This window comes from Lepidochelys kempii, chromosome 16 (assembly GCF_965140285.1).
Source record: "Lepidochelys kempii isolate rLepKem1 chromosome 16, rLepKem1.hap1, whole genome shotgun sequence".
NCBI classification, from domain to species: domain Eukaryota; kingdom Metazoa; phylum Chordata; order Testudines; family Cheloniidae; genus Lepidochelys; species Lepidochelys kempii.
This window is the reverse complement of record NC_136395.1, coordinates 24,143,507-24,166,476: the sequence shown is the minus strand read 5'-3', so window position 1 is coordinate 24,166,476 and position 22,970 is coordinate 24,143,507. Positions and strand designations below refer to the sequence as shown.

General features: G+C 48.1%; 1 protein-coding gene across 5 annotated transcripts in view; it reads right to left on the bottom strand.

Moving 5' to 3' along the window:
* Positions 1–791: 791 nt before the first annotated feature.
* GSN (gelsolin) overlaps positions 792–22,970 on the bottom strand; it is a 52,852-nt gene continuing 30,673 nt past the window's right edge. For 4 of the 5 annotated variants that reach the window (XM_073314890.2, XM_073314887.2, XM_073314888.2 and 1 more), the window contains 16 exons: positions 19,079–19,280; positions 17,998–18,152; positions 16,349–16,510; positions 15,772–15,921; positions 15,095–15,184; positions 13,732–13,864; positions 12,558–12,646; positions 11,563–11,778; positions 10,675–10,808; positions 9,902–9,992; positions 8,319–8,489; positions 7,198–7,372; positions 5,943–6,067; positions 2,707–2,784; positions 1,921–1,981; positions 792–1,181 (listed from right to left, as the gene is read on the bottom strand). In XM_073314890.2, the coding sequence (XP_073170991.1) occupies positions 1,012–1,181; positions 1,921–1,981; positions 2,707–2,784; positions 5,943–6,067; positions 7,198–7,372; positions 8,319–8,489; positions 9,902–9,992; positions 10,675–10,808; positions 11,563–11,778; positions 12,558–12,646; positions 13,732–13,864; positions 15,095–15,184; positions 15,772–15,921; positions 16,349–16,510; positions 17,998–18,152; positions 19,079–19,280 (2,202 nt within the window). In that variant the 3' untranslated portion in view covers positions 792–1,011. Of the gene's footprint in view, positions 1,182–1,920; positions 1,982–2,706; positions 2,785–5,942; positions 6,068–7,197; positions 7,373–8,318; positions 8,490–9,901; positions 9,993–10,674; positions 10,809–11,562; positions 11,779–12,557; positions 12,647–13,731; positions 13,865–15,094; positions 15,185–15,771; positions 15,922–16,348; positions 16,511–17,997; positions 18,153–19,078; positions 19,281–20,592; positions 20,700–22,970 lie in introns of those variants that run through there. The other variant, XM_073314891.2, reaches the window with a different exon arrangement.

The window sequence follows — 22,970 nt, the reverse complement described above, 5'->3', positions numbered from 1 at the left end:
AACCAGCTCTCCTGGGAGTACCAACGAGTAGCAACATATCAGATCCATAGTGTAGCTGCATGGTATTGTTCTGTCTGCACAGTGCAAGCCTCGGCCCTGGGGTTCAGCATTTCACTCAATACATGAAGATGCTTTTGCGTGTAGTGCTGGGGTTCCAAGCCTGCTACGAGCAACAGGTTAATAAAATGAACAATTTCCTGCAAGGATCTAGCATTAGTTCATTAAAACAACTAAAGCAAGTGGACCAAAGAGGCAGCTTCTATGATAGTGGCAAAGAGTCCTGGGGCATCTTATAGACTAACAGACGTATTGGAGCGTGAGCTTTTGTGGGTGACTACCCGCTTCGTTGGTATTCACCCACGAAAGCTTATGCACCTATATGTCTGTTAGTCTATAAGGTGCCCCAGGACTCTTAGTCTGGATCTGTAAAAGCAGCAAACACGGCTACCCCTCTGATACTTAGTTTCTATAATATATTCCTACCAATTCAGTCCTTTTCCACACACTTAGAAGCACTGGAATAAAAAAAACCCAAAAACTTTAAAAAGACCATAATTTGCTTCCCAATCATTGGCTAGTTTTGTGCAATAATAAAACATTAGTAACAGATCTGCACCAACAGAGGGACCTCACAGGTGGCAGCTAATGCATTTGTGAAAGTGGCACAAAGAAGTTTGTGTTTTTTTAAGTCTCTATTTCAAGACAGTCCAAAGTTTAGACCAACGCTGCAATACAATTTCTGTTTAACCCAGTTTTCTTCCAAGTAGCTGAAACAAAACAAACGGGAACAGTTTTAGTGTTCGCATGTTTCATGTAAGCTTTATTGTATTAAATACCATGTTCAAAGCAGTGGGTAAAGTGGTAGGACAACTCATGAATTTCTTTAATTATTGCACAGCTAGTTGGCTATTAGAAACAGTTGCCACATTAATGTGCCTCCTGCAGGAGGAAGTAGCTCTGTAGGCATTGAAGGCACCAAACTTGCTCTATTTAAAAAAGGATCCTCTTTACTTAGGCAGCCAGCTCTGCCATGGCCCTCTCCAAAGGATCAACAGTCCAGTAATCGTCATCCCAGCCCAGGAACCAGCCAGAGAAGGTGGGAGGTTCGAATCCTTGCTTGATGATAGTGATAGGAGTTCTCTTATCTCGGTTGGCAGGATCAGTCTCAATGTACCTTTTAGCTGCGAATAGACAAGAAGAGCCCATAATCCATATGGCATCTCCATATGGAGTAATCAGAGAAAGAGTCTCTAGAAAAGCTAAAGGTAAAACAGAGGCATAATGTCAGGCTGGCTCTAGTTTCTGAAATGTTTTTTTAAAGAGGGGACACTGCTCATGGGGTTTTATCTAGGGCTACTGGCAGTCTGTCCCAGGAGCTGCTTTCAACCACAAGCCAAGCTGCTGGCAGGGTTCAATCAAGGTTATAAACTGCTCTTTTCACATGTGATTTACATGACTGCCCCCCAGTGAACATTACTATTTAAACAGCAAAGCGCCATCCTATCCTGTCAGACACAAAGTGATCACTTAACTCCCATTAGGGACTTAACCTTCCATTAAGAACAGCTGTTTGCCCACTGTACTGCTCAGCTGTGCATTTAGGTGTAGGGCTTACAGGGCAGGCAGCTGAGACAGAAAATTATGAGTTCTCTCAGTCACAAGTAAAATCATTCATCTATCCTAAGGGTTATTTTTTCACTGCTGGAAGCTGAGGGCCTTATGCATGAAAACCAGTAGCTCCTGAGGCAGAGCTACAGGGATCCTTCCAGATTCCTACAGACATAAGTGACTCCTTGTAAATGTACTCGTCTGTCAATTTTATGCTGTCATGAACTCGTTCAAGCCTCTGTCCACGTGATCAAACTGGAGGTGGAGATCAACAGAGAATAGTTATTTAGGAGAGGGGCATGTGATTGTTACCGGATGTCACAGCCTCCGTCTTTTCCTCGTCATGAGCCTCATTTCCAATCCAGACAAAGACCTACAGATTCAAAATCAAACAAACAGCATCAGCCTCTATCTGGAGTGAAACAGAAGTCTGAAAAATGTCTCTGGGCGCATGATACAGAACTTTAATAAATCCATGCTACTTTGACTGAATTACTCATCTCGGTAAACAACGTGAATGCTACTGCTGGCGAAGTTTAAGAGAGAGCTTCTGGCCAGTAATAAGTCTTCACTGTGGGGACAATTACATGCTGATCTGATACATGGGAGAATCTGCTGGTGTTTGAACTGCATCTTTACACTGAACAGCTGCAGCGTGCCCCTCGCCAAACTGCCTTTTGGTTGACCAGGGCAAGGCAACCAAGAAGCCGTCTTTTTTTCCTTAAGAAACCAGTAGCCAATATAATTATTTGTTGAATGCTGATTACATGCTCAGTCATATACAGACAAGGCATGGGACCAACCCCTCACGAGCAGACTGTGCTAGGATCCACCATAGCCTGTCTCCTTTCGTTCACCATCTGACCAAAGGACGTGGCAGGAGCCCAACTCTACCCTCAACCTTTGGGTTAAAATGAATATAGTGTAATATCTGATCCATCCTCTGTTGGGTGAGTTGGTCCCAAACTTTAGGGGGGTGGATTCCATGATCTTTTCCTTTCTAATTATTGTGACTGTCAGTCTCTCACCCTAAAGCCACATGGCCCACATGCAATATCCTCTCTTTGCTTCCCTCCTAGTAAATATATTTGGAGGTACCTGGTCCCATGTGTCAAGGATCATAACATCATCTGTAGCAAGGTCATCTTGGATTAGCTCTCCAGGAACCTCTTCAATCTGAAAAGAATGAAGTTAGAGGGGGATCAGATTCTTCAGGGGGAGCCACCCAAGTTTGCATCGTTTTATGTCACATGGGCAAACCAGCTCATGGAGGCGCTGATAAATACCACTGGGGAATGAGGTGTGTGATGGTACAGTTTATCTCCTTACAGGCAGTGGAGCCTAAGCATCAGCCCACCCCAGTCACGTGACCTGGCCCTTTAAGATTTTGGGACATCTGAGGTGTAAAAACATGTACATTCCATCTGTGTTAAATTATGGCTGTGAAACATGGACATTCGAACAACCAAATAATAAAGAAACTACAATCCTTCAAATTAGGGTGTTATGGAAGAATTCTGAAAATATGGATAGACCACATAACCAATTAAAACGGACTGGGATTTGTAGGGCACATTTTAAGAGGTTCAGGGGGCAATGCATTCTTACAGGTACTGGAAGGGAAAGTTGATGGCAGAAGAACACAAGGCAGAAAATGATCTTGGCTGGACAATGTGGTAATCCTGGGTGGATCAAAAGGTGTATTCATCCACAAAGAGATTAGCAGAGGATTGTACGGACTGGGCTACCATGGTTACAAACCTCCAATAATGGACATGACATATAAGAAGAGGTGTGCAAGAACCTAGGAAATACTGGAAGACAGGAAGAGGTCCTGGGAATAAACAGAAATTGGGAAGAAAACCCATTACTGTCTCTTTAAGGGTCTGGGACCAAAGGCCCTGCAGAGTGGGTGGCGCAACACTCCCCTCTCTCCCAGCCAATTGGGATGAGCTTTGGGAAGGGGATCAGCATATATGCTGCCTCCTGGCATGTAGCAGGGTGGACCTGGTGGGAGAAGGTTGGCTTATTTGCCTGCTGAATCTGGCAAACTTGAGGTCTAATTGGGGGTAAGGTGTCAGCTGAAAGGGAAGCTGGCTAAGGCCCTACAGTTGGCCTAAATCACTATCTCAGCCCCAGGGAGAGCTTGGGGGGAAGGAGGGATTCCTGTTCCAAGGAAACAGAAAGGGAGAGAAAAAGGCTGCCTGCCTGAAGTACAGCCCAGCTGCTGCCAACAAAGCTGGGAAGGGCCTTAGGAAGCTCCTCAGTAACTGCTTGGGAAGAAGTTGCATGAGGAGACAGAGCTCTGAGTGGGAACAGTGGAGTCTGCCTTGTGAGGGACACTGACAAACAGGGAAAAGATAGGAGTAGCCCAGGGAAGTGGCAGTGGATTGGAATGAGCAGCCCTTAGCTGCACAACACAGGGTCCCTGGGCTGGAGCCTAGAAGAGCAGGTAAGTTCCCCTTCTCCCCCAGTAAGGGAGCATAGCCCATAAGGCTAGCTTAGTCTTTGCTGTAACACAAGGAAATGACAAGCCTGCATTCTGTCAGACAGTAGTTTAAGCAAATTGTCATAAGTATAGTCAGGTTGAGTAAGCCTGGGACCACAGGCTAGATAAATGGCCTAATAGTAATGCTTAGATTTTGGGGAACTAGGAATAGTTTGCTTAATAGCAGGAGTTGAAACCTAATGGTAAACAGCAACTGCAAGATCATGGAAGTAAAAACTGCAAATCTGCTCAAGCAAGAGGTGACTAATATAATGAGCTAAATGGCATTAATGTATTAACCTATAGGATAAGTAACCCCAATATTGTGAGGGTGAGGAAGTTAGATTTGGGCATGTGGGGCAGGGATAGCTCAGTGGTTTGAGCATTGGCCTGCTAAACCCCGGGGTTGTGAGTTCAATCCTTGAGGGGGCCATTTGGGATCAGGGCAAAAATTGGGGATTGGCCCTGCTTTGGGCAGGGGGTTGGACTAGATGACCTCCTGAGGTCCCTTCCAACCCTGGTATTCTATGAAAGTCTAAGCCTTTACATGAATAGTCATAATGATGTTCAGACCCTATAATAGGGCAAATTACCATGTAGAAAGGAACTATTCTTATCATTGTCGGTGTTCCATCATTTGCCCCTTGTACTTTCTTGTTCTCTACCACCAGTCTTGGGCATTGAGAAATGTGGACCATCAGACACATTTGGCATGCCAGAGACAATGCTGGTCCTTTGTCTCTTACCACCAGGGCCTCCAGGATAGGTGTAATTATGCAAATCTAAGAGCTTATGCAAAGAATGATACCAGAGACAGGAATATTACAATATTGGGGATATCTGTTTATGTGGCTTGGAGCTTTTCTGGATTTATTCCTTATTTTAATACAAGTCTCGGCTTTCCCCTCAGTTGGCATGTCCTTGCCATACGCCCAAAGGGTCCCTACAAGCTATTGAACTCATGGGTTTTAGTTCTGTGTCCCCTGATTCTGGGACAAGAACCACATTACCTTTGGATCAAGTGGCCATCACTGCACGTACTATTGACTATTCAAAAGGACTGGGCAACAAGAGGAAGCACAAGCATCAGGATTTAAAGAGGCAAAAGACAGATTGGTCCCAGATGGGAGCTAAAGGCCTGGCATACAGAGCATTCAGCTTTGATTTTTTTCCTGTTACCCCAGAGGGGCTGAACTGAGAGAAGACCCGCCCAGAAGGCCTGGCCATGGAAGCTGGAGATTGCTACAGCCCAGGATGACAGATGACGGGGGTCCGGCACTAGAGAAGAAGTCCAGCAATGCCACAGCGTGTCCCAAAGGGGTGCTCTGGTGGGGACAAGGTGCATTAGCATATAGGGGAGGGGAAATTTGCATGGTACCTGATCACACACCACCTAGCTGGCCAGTGTTACCAGCCTTTTTCTTCCATAGAAACCAGTTCGTTCACAGTTCATGCAGTTAAACAGAGTTTAGTCTCTGGTGCTGCTTAGTCATTCACACACCGCATTCTCCTAATCCTAACACCTGTCACTCAGCAAGTGCTGGAGTTAAAGCCAAAACAGCCTGACCACCAGCCTCCAGCAAAGGAGCCCTAGCTTGATGCTGCAGGGATTCAGTGGAATGGGAACAAGGCTTTAGAGCTGGCTGCTTTCTTTGCAGCAGAGTGGCGCTAATTATGCTCCTTCTGCAGAGTCCCCTGGGGAGGAGCCCCCTGGGCATTTGTTGGGGAGTGGCCTGGGAGGTGGAACTGTAGCCTACTGCCTGGCTGAGATGGGTTTTCCCCAGTCCTGGCCACTGGAGGATTGATTCCTTATGAAACGTCGCCTCTTAGTCCATCACACACTCACAATGAAGCGTCCGCTCTTGTTTGAGCAGGCAAAGAGGCGAGGGGGGTTAACGTCCATTTTCCTGTCCTTCAGCCGGGGGGAAGTGCGATACACTGCTTTTCCACCCAGAGCTTCCCAGAAGCTATCTGTAAGAGAGAGGGGTATGCTGATGCTCCTTCCATGTACACCCACCGTCAGGCCACTGGGGGGCTTCCTGCCCTGGGACCTCGCTAATTCCCTCTGCTTGCCTGAGACCTGGCTGGACAGAGGGCCATGCTGCTCATGCACAGAGCATGGCCAGGAGTGTTTGCTCTCCTTATGCCTACAGCAAACCCCCCCCCAGTGGCCACTACACACGAGTATCGAAAGGTGCTCTGGAGTGGCCATTCTGCACCTGTGCAGTGTACCAAACTGTGCCCAACCTTGGGGCTGCAGGGGCAGGGAAGGACCCCTCCTGTGCTCCCTATAACGTGCTTTATCCAAAACAATGGGACATCAAAGGCACATCCCTTGCCCACCCACAGACCGCAAGGGGCTACAGCAGAGTCAGATCATGAACTCCAGTGACTTATGCTTCAGTGGCACATCTGCTCCTGAATACGTCTGCGCGGGAACGCTGCCGCAGCCGAGGGAGTCGCATGGGATCCTTGACCCGGGAGGGCAATGCCACGGTCCCGTGGTAAAGCTGAGTCAGAGCACCTGATATCCCCAGCTTCCTGCTTGCACATTAATCAGGTAGTCAAGAGGCTAGAATCTTTATATCTCAGGGAAGGGGTGGGGTTGACTTTGTCCCCTGATTAGAATTGGCTCCAACCATGACTCTCCCCTGGTGACTACCAAAGGCATCAGGAGGGGAATCTGTTTTTAGCAGCAATGAGATGGGGTGAAACAAATATTTAGGTCCCTGCCCGCTATACTGACCTGATAATTTGCAATGGGTGTTCAATGGGTCCCCAGAGCAACCTTCCCTCTTTTGGGTGTGTGCAATTTTAAAACTGCTCCTACTCCCATGGCCTCTCCCCGATAAGCCAGAGGCCTCTTCACTTGAATATCTCCTGCTGAGTGGCTGGACTCCCCCCTGTATGAAATACCCTTATCTCTTTCAGTGCAGAGCCTGGAAGGATGAGCTTCCCTGAGGCGGAACTGCTGGTCACCTCTCTGATTGGCCTTGATGTGGGAATCCCAAAGTAAATACCCATTGGGCAACTGCCAAGGAGAAGAAGAAATTGCAGCTACAATGTAAGGAATCTGTGTGGCCCAGCCAGGCCTCCCTCACCTGGCTCGCTGCCCTCAGCAATTTGTACTGGGCGAGCTCCCAGAATCTTCAGCAGCTCTTGTGCCCCAGATATCTCGGTGTCGCTGGCTGCTTGGCCAACCCAAAGGTAAGCAGCGGAGGGAGTTTTCAGGACAAACGCATCATTTGAGTTCAGTTCACTGGCAACAGCATCCAGCTGGAAAGCAACAGCACCATAGCTATCAAACAGGTTGGTACTTTCGCCACTGATAGATATATAAGGACTATGATCAGCACCCCTGGCACTGCTGAACAAACTTTAACCATCCACTGTAAAAACATCAACGACTAAGGGATAACAGTCAAGCTGCTGAAGCAGAAAGATTGTATAACAAACATGAGAAGATTAAATAGGTGTGTATGTGTGGCATGTGATGACCTGCAGCCGAAATAGGTAGGGCTGGGATCTTGCCAGAGCTCACAAACAACAGCAGGATACTTAAGTACTCGGAGGGGAGACCTCCACAGAACAAACTCCATGCTGCTGGCATTGGTGATTCTGTAGGTGGCATTTTTCCCCCTGGGTCAGTAATGAACCAATACCCTAGCATGGAGCTAGGAGGCTGCTGGACTATTTATGACTAATGAGCAAGATTTATTTTTTTATTCTATTTTATTTTATTTATTTTGCAAGAATAGGGGAATGAACCCGAGTCCTGGCTCAAATTCTCTTTGGATACAAGATACTTCTCACTTCCTGCCTTTAGCTGTTAAGTGCCATTGTTGTGTGCTGTTAAACCAACTGCTGCATCCCATCCCAGAGGCTGATGCTCTTCAAAGGTGCATGAAAGTCTCACTTTATATTAGTATACAAAGTCCTTTGGGCACTGTGGAGAAAAGCCCTTAACAATATAAAATGGTATTAATAAACTCATGGGACCAGGGTGATTATTACTACTCACCCATGGGGAAAAGAGGAAGCTCTTGATAGCTTATCTAGACACCGAAGTTTGTTTCAATTCAGCACAAGTCCCACAGAAAGTTTAACCTGGCCTTGCCTCTGCTCTCAGAGGGAACGTGGTGTGACAAGATATAAGATTTTACATTCCAACTGCTACGTGTGAACCCACTGTTCGGGGTTTTCTGGCTTTCCCATCACGTACCTCCACTGCTCTAGTGGCTCCAGAGGTGCTGGACCGGACCTGAAACAGCCGTGTTGCAGCTGGTGCTGTCTGGCCTCCATCCCTGGAGGTTCCACCCTTGTAGACAATCAAAGGTTTCCTGCCAAACATGCTCATTAGATGAGCTGGCTCTTTTCCCTGTACCACTCGTTTCTGGGGGGAAGGAAACTCAGTGTCACATATGAGATGATGCAGATCAGCCAGGGATTCCCAAATAGGCTGCTCCTTTTCACCCTCCGAGCATGCCCTCACTGGGAGCAGGGAACCAAACCACTGCTTCTCACACAGAAACTGGTGTGTGGGTAAATTAGGCCCTCAAAATTGCATAGGAGGGACCTCACATATGGCAGCCTGACCTAGGGTGACCAGATGTCCCGATTTTATAGGGACAGTCCCAGCGTTTGGGGATTTTTCTTATATAGGCTCCTATTACCCCCACCCTGTCCCAATTTTTCACATTTGCTGTCTGGTCACCCTAGCCTGACCCGACTAGCAGCAATAAACACTAGTGTAAAGAGAGTTAGGTGCCTTCTAGCTACACAGCTGAACAGCCACCTCATCTTTACTGTTCTTTGTCAAGTCCTTTGAGTGGGACCGGGGCCACCTGATGTAGATGCAGCTATAAAAGTCCCTTGTCACATTGCAGAAACCACCTGAAAAGGTGGCTTCTTGCACCGCAACTGAAGAAGACACTAACAGGAAGCAAAGCTGGTAAGGGCTTAGTCAATAACTTTTACTGGGCTCCTGGCTTTGCTTGGCACAAAGCCTCTTCCAAGCAGCTCTGGCAGGGCAGGGTGTGCAAAGGCTCCTGTACCATTGCTGGGGTCTGGCGGCAGAGAACTGCATGGGGAAATGAACATGCAATCAGGCCCGTTGCCATCCAGTATCATAGGAGAAAATCGACCCTCACCACAGATGTGATGTTTGCACTGAAGAGGATCCTGAAACCATCATGGGATGGATTTCAGTCACCACCTCTCCTTTAGAGTCATGAGAAATCTACGAACCACGCGCTCAGGGATCTGATGAGTTACACACTTTTTTTCCCCCCCTTTAAAGACAAACTGCGTCTTTAAGCTTCCTGCTGCAAAACAGTCACTTCCCTGAGCCCCTCAGGCCTTTCACTTTTGGTGGGGGAGGAGGCAGTGGAAACCCTGGGCAATTCATTCGGCTCTTGGGAGCTCTTTGCCTCTTTCTCCCTAGTGCCAGAGGCTCTCCTCTTACTCACATTTCTTTTCCCTTGCGCTTTGATTTTTAAATACAGCCAAGAATCCAAACAGATGTCTATGCTGACTCTGGAAGTTTGCACTTTAGATCAGTACAGCAGCCTACAGAAAGGGAAGCTAAATATATCTGAAGTTTTTCCTCTCCTCCCTGCCAGCAAGCAGCATCAGCTACCGACACTTTGCACCAACTGTCATGATGCAAACTTTATTCACCCCTGAGCATTATTAACAGTGAGGCACAGAAGGACGGTGTCCCTCACCGGAGTGGGGTGCAGGAAACTGGCTTGCCATGGCAAAGGCACACATGTCATTAGTTACAGAAGCGGTGAGTTTATCTACCTGCACAGGGCTGCCTCCCAGCTCTTCGTCCAGCTGGACGCTGAGGAAAGCGGAGGTTGTGATCTCATCCTGGGAGGAATCTGCACCCTGCCTGAAAAACAGAACAAAATCTAAGTCCTCAGATCACAGTGCAATTTCCTAAGCCCTAGTAGAGAGGTCAGGAAAAGGCAAGGGACTCCTGGTTGTTAACCGACTTGCACAGCATTTCGCATTAGGTGCGGAGAGGGATCCGCTAACAGACAGAGAATGGAATGTTTAGGAAGGGAGATCAATACTTTTCAAGATGAGCAGGGTTTTCTAAGTATCCACAGTCTTCCATTATGCCTAACCCTGTGGTAGCTGATTTAACAAACAGCTGCTGTGGCTGTTAGCAGGAGCCACTACTCAACCTCCACACTGTGAACACTCCCTTAAGATTTCAGCTGCACAGCTCATGATGATGTGTAAGCCACATGAGAGCGCTCTCCTCCCCTGGCAGTGGCTGCTGCTTCCCCAGTTCCACTGGGGCCTGCCTGGAAGGCCCAGTCACAGTGTGTCTGATTCCTTTTCGCACTGACCCCTTCTTACCCCCACATGCCCCAACCCCCTACTATCCTCCTACTAGTATTTGGCCTTCAGGGGGAGCCTCTCCAGGGAGAAATCTAATTTCGGGTGGATCCCGGGGTAAGTGGCAGCCCATAATGATATGATCTCACAGCAGTGGACTCCAGTCCCATGGAGTTACAGTGCAGGGGCATTTGCTTTTTGGCTCCTCTCCAGAAAATCCCTCTTACCATGTATAGATAATCTGTCCCATTTTTCCACCGTGCTTGTAGTCGTACAAGATAATGTAGCTGTCCCCGCCATAGAACTGGCCATACAGCGAAGGATTCACGGGCACTTTAGCAGAGCCTTCTATTCTCCAGATCTGCAAAACCAGCAGCAAGAAGGGGGAGGGGAAATACCTTCAACCAGGAAATGTGAGAACAGAACAAACTGCGCGACATTAACAAGGGGCTTTTTTTCCTGTTTTTACTTCACGTAGTCAACCTCCTATGAGTCATGGCCCTGCAGTGCCACCTGCTGGGGAAAGGTGGTAAAACCATGAGCTCTTCCCACAGCCAGTGACATCCAGCTTTGTGCAAAACCTTCCCAGAGAGGCCCAGAATCAAGGCAAAACTTGCCTGGTTTCCTTACAAGCCCCAGCCTTGGGCCAGATACACCAAAAGGCGCAGGGCCCTTGGGGTAAATGTGGGGCCGAGCGCCTGTGGGCTGGGTGACTAGTCGTCTTGCTGGCTTGGTGGTACCCAAGAGTTTCTCCAGCCTAGGGTGACCTTGGGCTGAGCTTTCAGCCGGGCTGGTCCCCCAGGTTTCCAAAGGGGCAGGCATTGGCCAGGACCTCTTTTCAGTTGGAACTGGGATTGCACAGCAGAGAGAAGAGGATGCCTCAGTGTTTAGCCCTTCTGAGCACAACCTCAGCCTGGCTTCTTTGCACAAACCCAGGAGTCCAGGTGGAGAGGGGAGAAGCTCTCTTGGGCAGTCCCTCTGCTGCAATGCACTCCCAGACTGTCACCCTCCCCTTGTCCCCTGCCAGGAGGCAGATAATGGAAGAATCAAGAGGAGACAAAAACTGGCCCCTGGGGGTGCTGGTGCCTCCAGGCTCCCTCCATGCCACCTCCTACCTGTTTCTTGCCAGAGCCATCGTCCTCCATGCCGTGCTGGGCAGCCATGGACGTGGAGTTGTGCAGCGTGGCGGCGTCGAAGGGCACCTTCTCAACCTGGGCGATGTGGCTGGAGATGTAGGCCGTGCCCAGCCCCTCCGTCTGGTCCCTGTCCCGCCAGTTCTTGAAGAATTGCTTGAACAAGGGGGTCTCACCGCTCTCAGGCAGGACTTGGATCTGAAACGAGGGAGCCGGCCTGTCAGGGGGAGTCTTGCCCGGAGCCTGGCAGGGCTGCAGTTCTAGCCAATCCCAGCTGTAACACGGGCTTCAGGAAGACTCGGGGCCGTACAAATCCCTAGGGCGACTCCCCAGGGCAGGATTCAGCCACAGAGAGCAATCCTGGGGCAGCCCTGAACTAATACGTCGCAAACCCACAGCCAGCCAGCCGGCCGGCCGCCTCTGAAGTGCCCACAGGTCTCGCTGGCCCCATAAGGGGAGATTTGGCAATCATTCCCTCCCACTATCACCGGGAGAGAGGTGCTGTTCTACACACCGCACTGGGTGGCTCTCACAGCATTTCCACCAGCAAAGTGACCACTGGCTGTGAAGCATTCATTTGCACCCGGCCCATGTGTCTGTCCAAGTCTGTTTTAAGCACAAATCTACCTGGAAAGTCTGTGCTATCACAATAAAACCATGGACCTCAAAAGCGTGTTCCACTGGTTACCACAGCACAGTGGGGCTGGGAGAGAAGGAATCTCTCTTAAGAAAATGCTGGAGAAGCCATGGGGCAAGTCTTCCCCTAGGGACAGGTTAGTCAGCGCCTCTTCATGCCCAATGGGAGTCGTTCTGAGTCCTTCCTGGGCAGTTTCTCTCTGTTTCTCCTGCTGGCCCTCAGACAGACTGAACCACCGCCCCAGGTGGCTGGCTGAGGAGAGTTTGAGGTGCACCCTCAATGGTATCTGAGCATCAGCCCAAGGTCAGGGTATGCAGCCGCCCCCGCCGGCGCTACTTACCTGGGTGTGTTTGGGGTACCGCATCTTGGAGATGAACTCTGAGGCAGTTTTCAGGGCTGCCTTCCTCTCGTCGGAGTTGGCCTTCTTGCCTTTAATAAGAACAAAAAGGGCAGGGTTGATGATTGTTCAATAATACACTCTGATTTAAAAACAACCCTCTTCCCCCCCCCGCCCCCCCCCCCCGATTTCCTTCATGCCCACAGTGGAAAGCAAGTCACCCGTCCACAAGTTAAACCCCTTCCACTGCTGCACTGCAGTAGGGCTCCACCTGCAGGTGATGAAGAAAACAGCAACCATCTGTGATGTAGTGAATGATTAGGATCACCTGGGATAGCTCATTAAATCAATTCTCTGCCATTTCTGGGGGCCTCCAGCCCTGGAGCTCCTCGGTCCCTCCTGTCCTCTGCCTGTGGCACAGGCTAGTTTAGTCTCCTGACGGCTGTAATACTTTGGCTGGTCTGTGTGTGAGGGTGGTTGGATGGTGTTGGTGGCCTGTGATGTACAGGTCAGACTAGAGAGCTCGTGGTCCCTTCTGGCCTTGAACTCTATGACTCTATAATTGTACGTGCCAAGTCCTATAGCATTTGGCCCAGTGACACAGTCTAAACTTCCTCCCCCTTGCACCATCCCAGTCATCCATGATCCACAGCCCAGTGGCCTGTGGTCAAACACTTGTAATGCTCTGACGGGCACGAGCCCCACAGCGAGGGACAGTCAGCAAGACCCTCTCCCCTGGTGCTCAGGCATCAGGATTGCACAGAGGGAGAGAGGAGACTCGCATAGCTCATGGGGGAACCATTTCCACATGAGTGTCCCCCCTGCCACAGGCAGACCCGCATGCCTGCCGGGGCGCCGTATACAAAGATCCCTGCATGGGTATCCGTGAATCTAAATGATCTACCCTTCCACTCAGAACTTCTTAACATTTTCTGCTAAGTCTCCCTCCTGAGACCCCCCCCTTTGGGCGCCACATTGCAGCAGCCATCCCTCCACCTGAGGAGCTACAGACGAGATGCCCTTCTGAGCCCGTGTGCTGTTCCTTAATTCCCTGGAGGAGCTGCAATTGACTGGCATCATGCATTCCCTCCCCACCCACTACTTGCAGAAAGCAAGAATCGAATATAGATCCAGCGCACGCCTGCCTTTATCTATTTCTCCTCCCTTCCCAGGGTACCTTTCCAAATGAAGATTTTCCCATCAGAGCCATGGTCCAGAATGAAGCAGTCGTTGGAGTCCAGTGCAGCCTGGGAGAACGGATTCTCGTCTGCAACCAGAGAGACTGCCATGTTCCCTGCACCATTGGAGACCTGGGAGAATGCAACACGAGGATCAGTTCAGAGACATTGTGTGGAAGAACCTGGAGACCTTCTCCCCTCAATGTTCCACAGCTACATGAAGCAGTTGGAGGCGGACGTCATGACTTGGGTGCATTGGTTTCCTTCACGCTTCCTGTCCTTCAAACGTGATGTTCTTGGCAGAGCAGTGATGTGATACGAAGGTGGTCTGCCCCACAGATTTCAGGGATTTCTCCCACTACTGCAGCTTCCTATGAGACTACAGAACTGGTGGCCCATCTCTCCAATGTCCTCAGTGCAAATGCAGCCAAAGGGGCCTTTTCAGCAGAACTGTCCTGTGCCCCAAGGACTGGACAGGGCCATTTCAGCATCCTGATGACTATCCTGAGGAAAAGCCCTGGTGGGTTTGCTGGTCCACATCAAATGAGTTTGGTGGACTCAGACTTGAGTTACTAATGGACAAGTGTTGACCTCACAAAACCACGTCCCATACTTGTTTACTAAATCACCCCCCAGCAGATTGAATGGCCATGGACCCAAACTCCCTTCTCGCCCCTTGAAGTGGTCTCTTCAGGGCAGGGCTGAGGGACACTGGCAGGTCCCTGTGGGCAGTCTGCCCTGCTGTTGCCCACACTGTGGCTAGCCAGAGCACTGAACCTCCAGAGCTGTTGAGCCAGCCTGCCCAATGGCGACAGAGGAGTTAACAGAGTTGGGTCCCAAGCTCATTGATTCTAGTTCATACCTGACATCTCCCTGACAGGACACAGGAGCGCTCCCTCTTCCCCCCACCGAATACAGCTGCTACACTGATTCATTTCACATCACTTCCTTCTCTCATTGACAGCAACTGCGTACTCTCCCAGTGGGCTGGCATGTGCGACATTTCACCTCAGTTCCTGAAAATTCCAGCTGTCACATGGAAGTCAGTAAGGCCTGGTCAAGGCAATAAAGTGATGGTGGCCACTTAGATGGTCTTGCTGTAAACGTTCTTTGCTAACATTTCATAAATAGCTAGCGACACTAGTGAGAATCAGAGTACCTCTGCTCTGCTCCAGCTCTGTCTAGTTAGAACATGTTAGACAAACACCTTTCAGTGATGGTCTAGGTTTACTTGATCCTGCCTTAGCACAGGGGGCTGGACTAGATGACCTCTCAAGGTCCCTTCCAGCCCTACATTTCAATGATTCTATGATTCCACCCTTTGCAGGGCTCCTTTGTCAGGAGCCATCTGCTTCTTGTTACCTTATACAGCTTAGCCAGCTTTCTATTGGATGCATCAGCTTTGAGGTTATCAGAGGCTCCTTCTGGCAGATTGGGCTTAGGTCCCAGAACCTGAGAGAGAGGAAAACAATCTGCTAGCTATGTGTGTTGATCCAAGAGAATTTCTGCTCCCCAGATGCTCTGAACACACACACACACACAAAACCACACAAGAGAAAACTGTAGGTCAACAACATCAAAACTGATATATTCTGATCTCCAAACTGGGCTCAAATCCCAGTTTTCTGTCCCTTGCACAATAGAATGGTCAGCAGAAATAACACTAGTACTGTGCACTTGGATAGCCCCTTCCCTCTGAGGACCTCAAAGCACTTCACACACGTTCATTAATTCTTACACTGTGGTGCAGGAAACAGATGGGGAAACTGAGGCCCAGACAGGGTATACGACTTGTCCAAGGCCACACAGCAAGTCAATGGCAAGGCCAGAGTTAGACCAAGATATCGTGACTCACAAGCCTGCGCTGTAGCCATTTGACAGCCCTTCTCCTGCCGATATTGTACATCGACATACACATTCTGCACCGCACACGTGCGTACAGGCCGTCCTTTCATCTGGATGCCCCGCTCATCGCCCCCGCAGCTGATTGCACAGAGAGGACTTCGCTGTGATGTTTGGTGAAATACAAAGAAAGTGACCTGCAGCATTTGCTCCCGCTCTGACCCTTCCTCCACGACGTAGACTTTGGCACGGCCACTCCGCTCGTTATCCCGGATCCCCTTGGCCACCTGGGTGGCCTTCATCTGCTCAAACCGATTGCTCTTGGAACCGCACCACTGGTGGATGTCCTGCAGGGCACAGACAAAGAGTACGGCATTTCAGAGAGCCCCATTCCAGGAACATGAGGCTTCTTTAGGCAGCATAATGCAAAGAACACCCCAATGGCTGGGTTAACAGGGCTGAGCTAAGCAGCAGCGGTGCATTAGGGCCTTTTCATGCAGGCAGGAAGGGGCAGCCTGCAGCAGCATTTGGTGAGGGGTTGGGAAGCGTGGATCTAGGGGGCTGGAGTCCCACAGCTCAACAGACCAGGAAAGTACAGCTCACTTTCCAACGTGGCAATAGAGAGTTAATAGATCGGCTGTGCAGTTGGTGAAATCACTGGTGACCTAGGGGAGCCTCGCACAGCTTAACACAGACTAGGAAGAAAAACGGCCCGCCAAGACATCCCCCATTCCCCAAAGATTTGCCAAACGTGTGTTTCACTAGCAGACTTACACTGCCCAGATCAAGGATGAAACAATCTCCGTTGTTGAAACTGTCCCAGCTCACAGGAACCTCAGTAGCTCGAACCGTTCGTCTGCCTTTGATCTGAAGGACTCTTTGGACAGCCACCTCATTGGGAACCACATGCTTGAAGCCAGAAGCCACTCCACCAGCCTTGAAGAACAAAGAAGACGGTAACTCCTACTCACATGCTTGCCCTGAAGGAACTGAGAGACTGAAGTTGTTGTGTCTGTGTCAGAGGTTCTCATCTCCCAAGGGCAAGGGGTCACCCACAGCTGCCTCAGGGGGCAAGCTAGTCCCCAGTCTCTGTCTGCACATATCACTACATCAATCATCACGCCAATCCCCGGAGCCACTTCTCCAACATACGCAGGGAAAAAGATGCAAAGGATCCTGGGACACACCCAAGCTGTGTAAAGCAAGCCTCTGAATATGAATATAAAGGGGGTGAGTGGGAAGTGGAGGAAGCCTAGTTTATGTTGGCCTTTTTATTGCACTATGTGGAACATGCGCCTTCACCTACTCCCGGTTGCTCATACTCTACCATTCACTCTCACTGCTGCTAAGAGAGTGAACAGAAAACAAAGTGAATTCAAAAGAGGAAGTTACAAAGACCATATCAGGGCCGAGCTGGGAATAGTACTCACAATTCCCGACCACCCAGCTCATTGCTCTAACCACTAAAACATGATGCCTCCCTTTGAGCAGTCTGTCTCTGGACAACTGCCTATCACACATTCTTTCACTCTCCATACAACACGCGGTAAGAGAAAACTCACCTTTTTGCTACCTGTCCTTTTCCCTGCATTTGTCCAAGGTGAGGTTTAAAACACTTTCAAAAATGATACATCCACAGATTAAAGGTCTATATCTGGCAGAAGCTTCTGTTCTATTCTTGGACAATTTATGCAGTAGGTTTCAGCCATTCCCCAAAAAGTGAAACCAAATTAAAATGAGAAAGGAATGGAAACTACTAGGGTTACGAATAAGCAAATAAAAAAATTGTAGGAAAATCCTGGACAAGGAAAAAAATAGCCAACTGCGGAAGAGTCTGGCATAATGTTGCTTTGCTTGTGCCAGTGGATAGCTAATGTGGATGACTATTTCTGGATAATCTAATTCCACCCCCTCCTATCCCACCATTTTGCACCACTATGGAAGAATGATTCCACAATGCTTTCCCCCACCTTCCCGTAATACTACCGATGATAGATGCCAAGAGAGGTAGGAGAGGAAATGTGGTGGGCATGGAAATAGTGATACTGGAAAGGCCATAGCTAGTTGGGTAATTGGGGAGGGGTACAATCAACGCACAGGGCAAGACATCTGCCATTAACTTAGATTTCTATTTCCCAAATCAGTTGCAGACGCCTTGGGGCAGCTCCCTTCTTCCAAGAAAAACAAATCTCCAGTCCCTACAATTGCGTGGGGCTTTCATTTCTGTCTCATCGAATCCAGCCCAGGCTCTCTTACTAGGAGTTGCTGTTCTGTACCCTGTCATTGAAAACATCTGGTGAGGAATTTATTCCCTGTGATCGACAAGAGGGCAACTCTTACTTCTTCTTGGTGACATGGACAGGCTGGGAAACCTTTCTACTCAGATTCAGACCTGCTAGGCTGGATGTCCAGCAAATACATACTTTGTACTTCAGGCCGGATTTGAAGTATCCCAGGAAAGTTGAAGACTCGTGCCCTTGCACCTCCCGATGCTGGATAGCCTTTCCGTGAAGATAATCGTCCATCTGGACAGTGAATATGGCAGCTGCACCACTTTCATCCTGACTACAGAAATCCCCTAGAAATCAAAGGAAGACACCGCAGAGTGAATGCAGGGCCTCTGCCTTCTCATTCGCTGTTTCACCCTATGCAAACAATTCCCTCGAGGGCTAGTTTCCTGAAAAACCTCTACTGCCAGATATTTTATTACAGCCAGGTAGGGACTGAGTCTGTAAAACAGCTATAGTGACACTGACCTCCTTTGTAAAGCGCTTTGAGATCTACAGATGAAAAGCTCTGGATAAGAGCTAGTCGCTACTACCACTGACAGCCTGGCCAGCTGACTTGGCAAGAAGATGCATTCAGTCTGCCCAAAAGTCAGGCAATCTAGCAGACCCTTAGGGGGCACTAGTGGATCAACAGCCTGGCTCTGCAGACTGTCAGCAACCCTTGAGAATCCCTCTCTCAGGTTATCTGGCATTGCTACAACATAGATATGACAACGCACTAAACTAGAGCCCCGTTTCTCGTTAGCAGGCTACACCACTTTACAGCACCGCAGAGCTGCTGTGGGGATGCGTGTTTTGTATGAGAGCTCAACTGAGGTCCCGTCTGCTCTATGTGAGCATTAAAGATCCCATGGCACTTTACAGAAGTGTAAGGGTTTGTTGTAGAGTCTGAACAACATTTTCCCTTCTTGTGGTTGTGCAGGGCAATGACTAGTTGCTGCCCTCCACTCCAGAGGTGGCTGCATGTCAGTAGTGCAGCATTCAGAGAAAGCGTGAAACATTTTGGAATGAGAGGCGCTATGGGAATATAAAATTACATGACCTTAATAGTGCCACTTTTGCCTTCTTTTCCCTTGTGGCAGGACAGGTTTACCCAAGAGTCCTGGACCAGTGAGAGGAACACCATGCAAGAACTTTCACCTTCCCAGGTTTAGCTCCAGGAGTTGGAAGAACTGCCAATTTCCATTAAGACAGAGACAAGCCCCTCGGACCTTACCTAACCAGAAATGCAGGTCATACTGCAGGTTCCCACTTCGTTGTTTGACGGTGTTCAGAAGCAGATAAGCATCTCCAGTGAAGAAGTCTCCATACAGGTTTTTTGGCACAGGTACCAAATCAAATTTCTCAATCCGCCAGATCTGTAGGCCCGGCTCCTTTCCAGCCTTCAGAAACTCAGCGTGTTCCACCATGCTGACAGGCTGGGAGAGGGAAATGAAATAGAGATTTCTTAGGCATGTGCAGTACAATGAAGCTCTTGTTAAACTAAGACTGCTTTTCTGGACTCCTAATTACTGCAGTTCCAAACAATTGGAAAGTTTCCATTGGTTCTCGCACTGAAATCGTCTAAGGAAAATCTTTGTTGACCTTTATTACTTTCCAGGTCCACCCACCTCCATTTCCTGACTTCCTTCCTAGCCTCTTTTTTTCCTCTAGTCCCTGTTCTCTGATTACTGTCTCCCCGTCCGTTCAGCTTTGCCGTTACTCTTCCTCTGCTGATTCGCCACTTCTTTGCATGGAAGGGTGGAGACAAAAGACATGGAAGTTCCCTTTCTATCCGTTCCTGTATATAAACATTCCATAAGTTGGAAGGCTCCAGGGAATATATATATATATTTTCCCCTTTCATCTATATATTTTACATGGTTTGCAAAATCACTGTTATATTTCCCTATAACATGTGTGATCTATCAGTCTCTCACTGGCAAATGCTGGGAGTCCTATCATTGCTAGGCAGGGAAAACCATGGCAGAGAACAATGTGACATTGGCAGGGAGATGGATAGGTGACCTAACAGGACTTTTACAGCCCTAATGTTTACACTTCTGTGATATTATGATGCACTATTTACTCCAATGCTTTTATGTGGCTTCTAGGAATTATACTAATAAATCTCTACTCCTGACAGCTGTTGAATCCCTTCAAGCTACCCTGTACCTGGCAAACTTTGCAATTCTAACTGGCCATTGCTGCCTCTATATTATTATTATTTATTAAGCACAGACAATGTATTATCGCTTCTTTTGAGACCATAAAGTTCTAAGGCTACAACTAGAAGGAATTCAGGATAGCAATATTAAAAAGAAATAAATCAATCCTGATGTATTTTAGATTAAAGGAAGGGCCTGTGTCCCTCTACCAGGGCAGGCTAGCATGCCTCTGAGTACTAGAAACTAATAAAGGCAAAGAGGAAAGAAATAATATTCCATCATAAGCATCCAGTACTTTGACAAAGAGGAAAGTTCTCAGCAGTTAATAGACAAAAATAAAATTTAGGCTCAGCTCACATGGCAGAAATACAAAATGCTGCAGACTGGAAAGCAAGACAGCAAGTTAGCTGCTGAATCCATATCTAAACTGAACCCTGACATCAAATGGATACTTAAACCAGTGCCCTCTTACAGTTTCTACTCCACTGCCTGCACAGTGCAGTTAGGGAAGCCTAACCCTTGCAAGTATTTTCTTAGCAGAGGAAAAGTTTTACATTGTTTAATTATATGACTGATCACTTACCACAGCTGAAAGAACAGCTGCTGTAACAAGATAGCCGAACCCTGCCACAGACACAGAGCTTCCGTAGCTTAACCTCAGAGCCATTGTACAAAAGACTGTGAGAAGAATGCAACGCTAGCCCTGTTTGTACTGGAATTTAAGAAGCGTTTTTAGCAGCAAAGGGGTTCTTCACGCTTTCACCTCCAACAGAAGAGGGACTGAGGAGTCCCAGCTCCTTCTTCGTTTCCCTGTCAATAAAGACTGCATAAGTCGGTGCTTTATCACAAGGAAACACATCCAGATCCCCCTGAAATATAAGGGCGTAACATGCCTTTGCACACGGTCCACTTGGAGGCCACACAGATTTATTCTGTACAGTCATTTATGGAGGCTCAATCCCAAAAAACAGTAATACAGGACAATATGGTATTCATTACAGTGGGCGGTGCAATAATGGACAAATAAACTAAATATTTGGTCAACAGGCCAATAATAGAGAGAGAGGCTTCAGCAATGGAGACAAAAAAGGATCAGCTGAGAACTGGAAATAGACGGAGAGTTGATGGGGTGCTGAGGAACAAAAAGGTTGTTCCAGATGGCAAGGCTTGTGGAGGGAAAGATTCTCACACCAATGTCACTGAACTGTGGGAAAGGACAGAGAGTGCTAAAGGGAGCTGGCTGAGTGATCGGAGGGTGAGGATGATTTGTTCATATTTCCCTGTACATATAGATAAGCAAGAAGCAACATTTGGCAAATGCTTTGGGTCTCTTGCACATGGATTTAAGCCTCTACACAAGCTACAGTGAAATTGGTGTGGAGCAGTGGGGTTCTAGGTACAACAACGAAGGACCACTCGTCTGCTGGCAAAAGGACTTCTCTTGCCAGACAAGATGGGAGAGCAAGAGCTAGCTCAATAATTTCACACTGTATGCTGTTAGGGATTTAGCAAGATAACTGTGACATGCATCTAGCAGTCTTTGGGCTTATTGAGTTCAACTATAACAGTGTAGAGTTGGCGTCAAAAGACTCAAGAACCAGGCCTACTTTCTCCTGCCATCCGGTGAACAGAGCCAGCAATGAGCCTGCTTCATCCAAGCAGCATACAAAACAATAAGTGCCCTATAATAATATTTCTCACTGATTGCACCACTGGGCCACATTAGAACTGTGTGTGTCATATGCCCCTCAGGTGGTCCATTAGAATATAATAGCCTACTACCGCTACCACATGATGGAGTTACTCCTAGAGTTCCAAGCGCTGCAGGTGATGCTGAAGGATCTGGGATCAAGCACTACTGGAAACCCACGCAGAGGTTTGTTGTAACCATGCTGTACAGTCTATGATGGTGTGGAGATCAGACGAAGAACACTGGTAGGGAGGAAATGAATCTCTATATGTGTTTATACTGCAGGCTCCTTGCATCTAGAGCGGAACTGAGTGGAATCTTCAAATTCATTACCTAACTTTCTGGGAAGATACTTAAACAAGGGTCTGCTGCTCCTCCCACCCCCACTGAAGTCAGTGGCCAAACTTCCATTGACCTCAATGGGAGCAAGATGAGGGACACACACACACACAGGAAAGCATTCTCCTCTCCTCATGAGAATCGTTTTCGATCTCTCTCTCTCTCTCTGTTTTGCTAGAACATTGTGTTTTTCATTCCATAGTTTCCAAGCTGGTGCTCTGTGTCTGGACATTTGGCTATTAAGTATTTCAGATCTTGGCAAGCTCTTGCTCAGTTAATAGACCTTTGACAATAAGTATCAAAACAAAATTTCCTTGGAAGTTCTCAATTTTTAACAGAGAATAAAAACAATTTATTCATCTGGCTGGGCTTGGACGGGTTTTTTTTCCCGTCTCTGGGGAGGGAGCTCACACAGAGCATTAAGGGTCTGAAAAGCAGGAAACATTTGCTGGAATCATAAGTGTTGGCCAAGGCAAGTTGAGCAGTGCTGGGAAGCCATCAATGAATGGCTCTTACAGCTGTTCCATCTGTGGTCCACCCAAATCCAGAGGACTACACTCAAAAACAAATTAGTAACAATGTTGGAAGGAGAGACAAGTCTCTTGCAGATGGAAAGATAGTTTCAAGTATTTATTCATAAACATTTATACAGTGCCAAAACTTTGCATGCAACTCCACTGAGACTGAGGGAAAAAGACCCAGGGCAAAGCGCCTAAGTAATTCAGGAGCCTATGTCCCATTTTCAAAAGTGACATAGGCTCCTACACCCCATAGACTGAGGCTCTTAAGTCGCTTAGGTGGGTTTGAAAATGTTATCCCTAGCCCCTGTCCTGCAGAGCTTACAATATCAATTAGACAAGTGCAAAGCATGAAGGTAGACAAAGGAAAGGGGTAAGGAAAGGAGAATGAAACAAAATAATGTGACCAACATA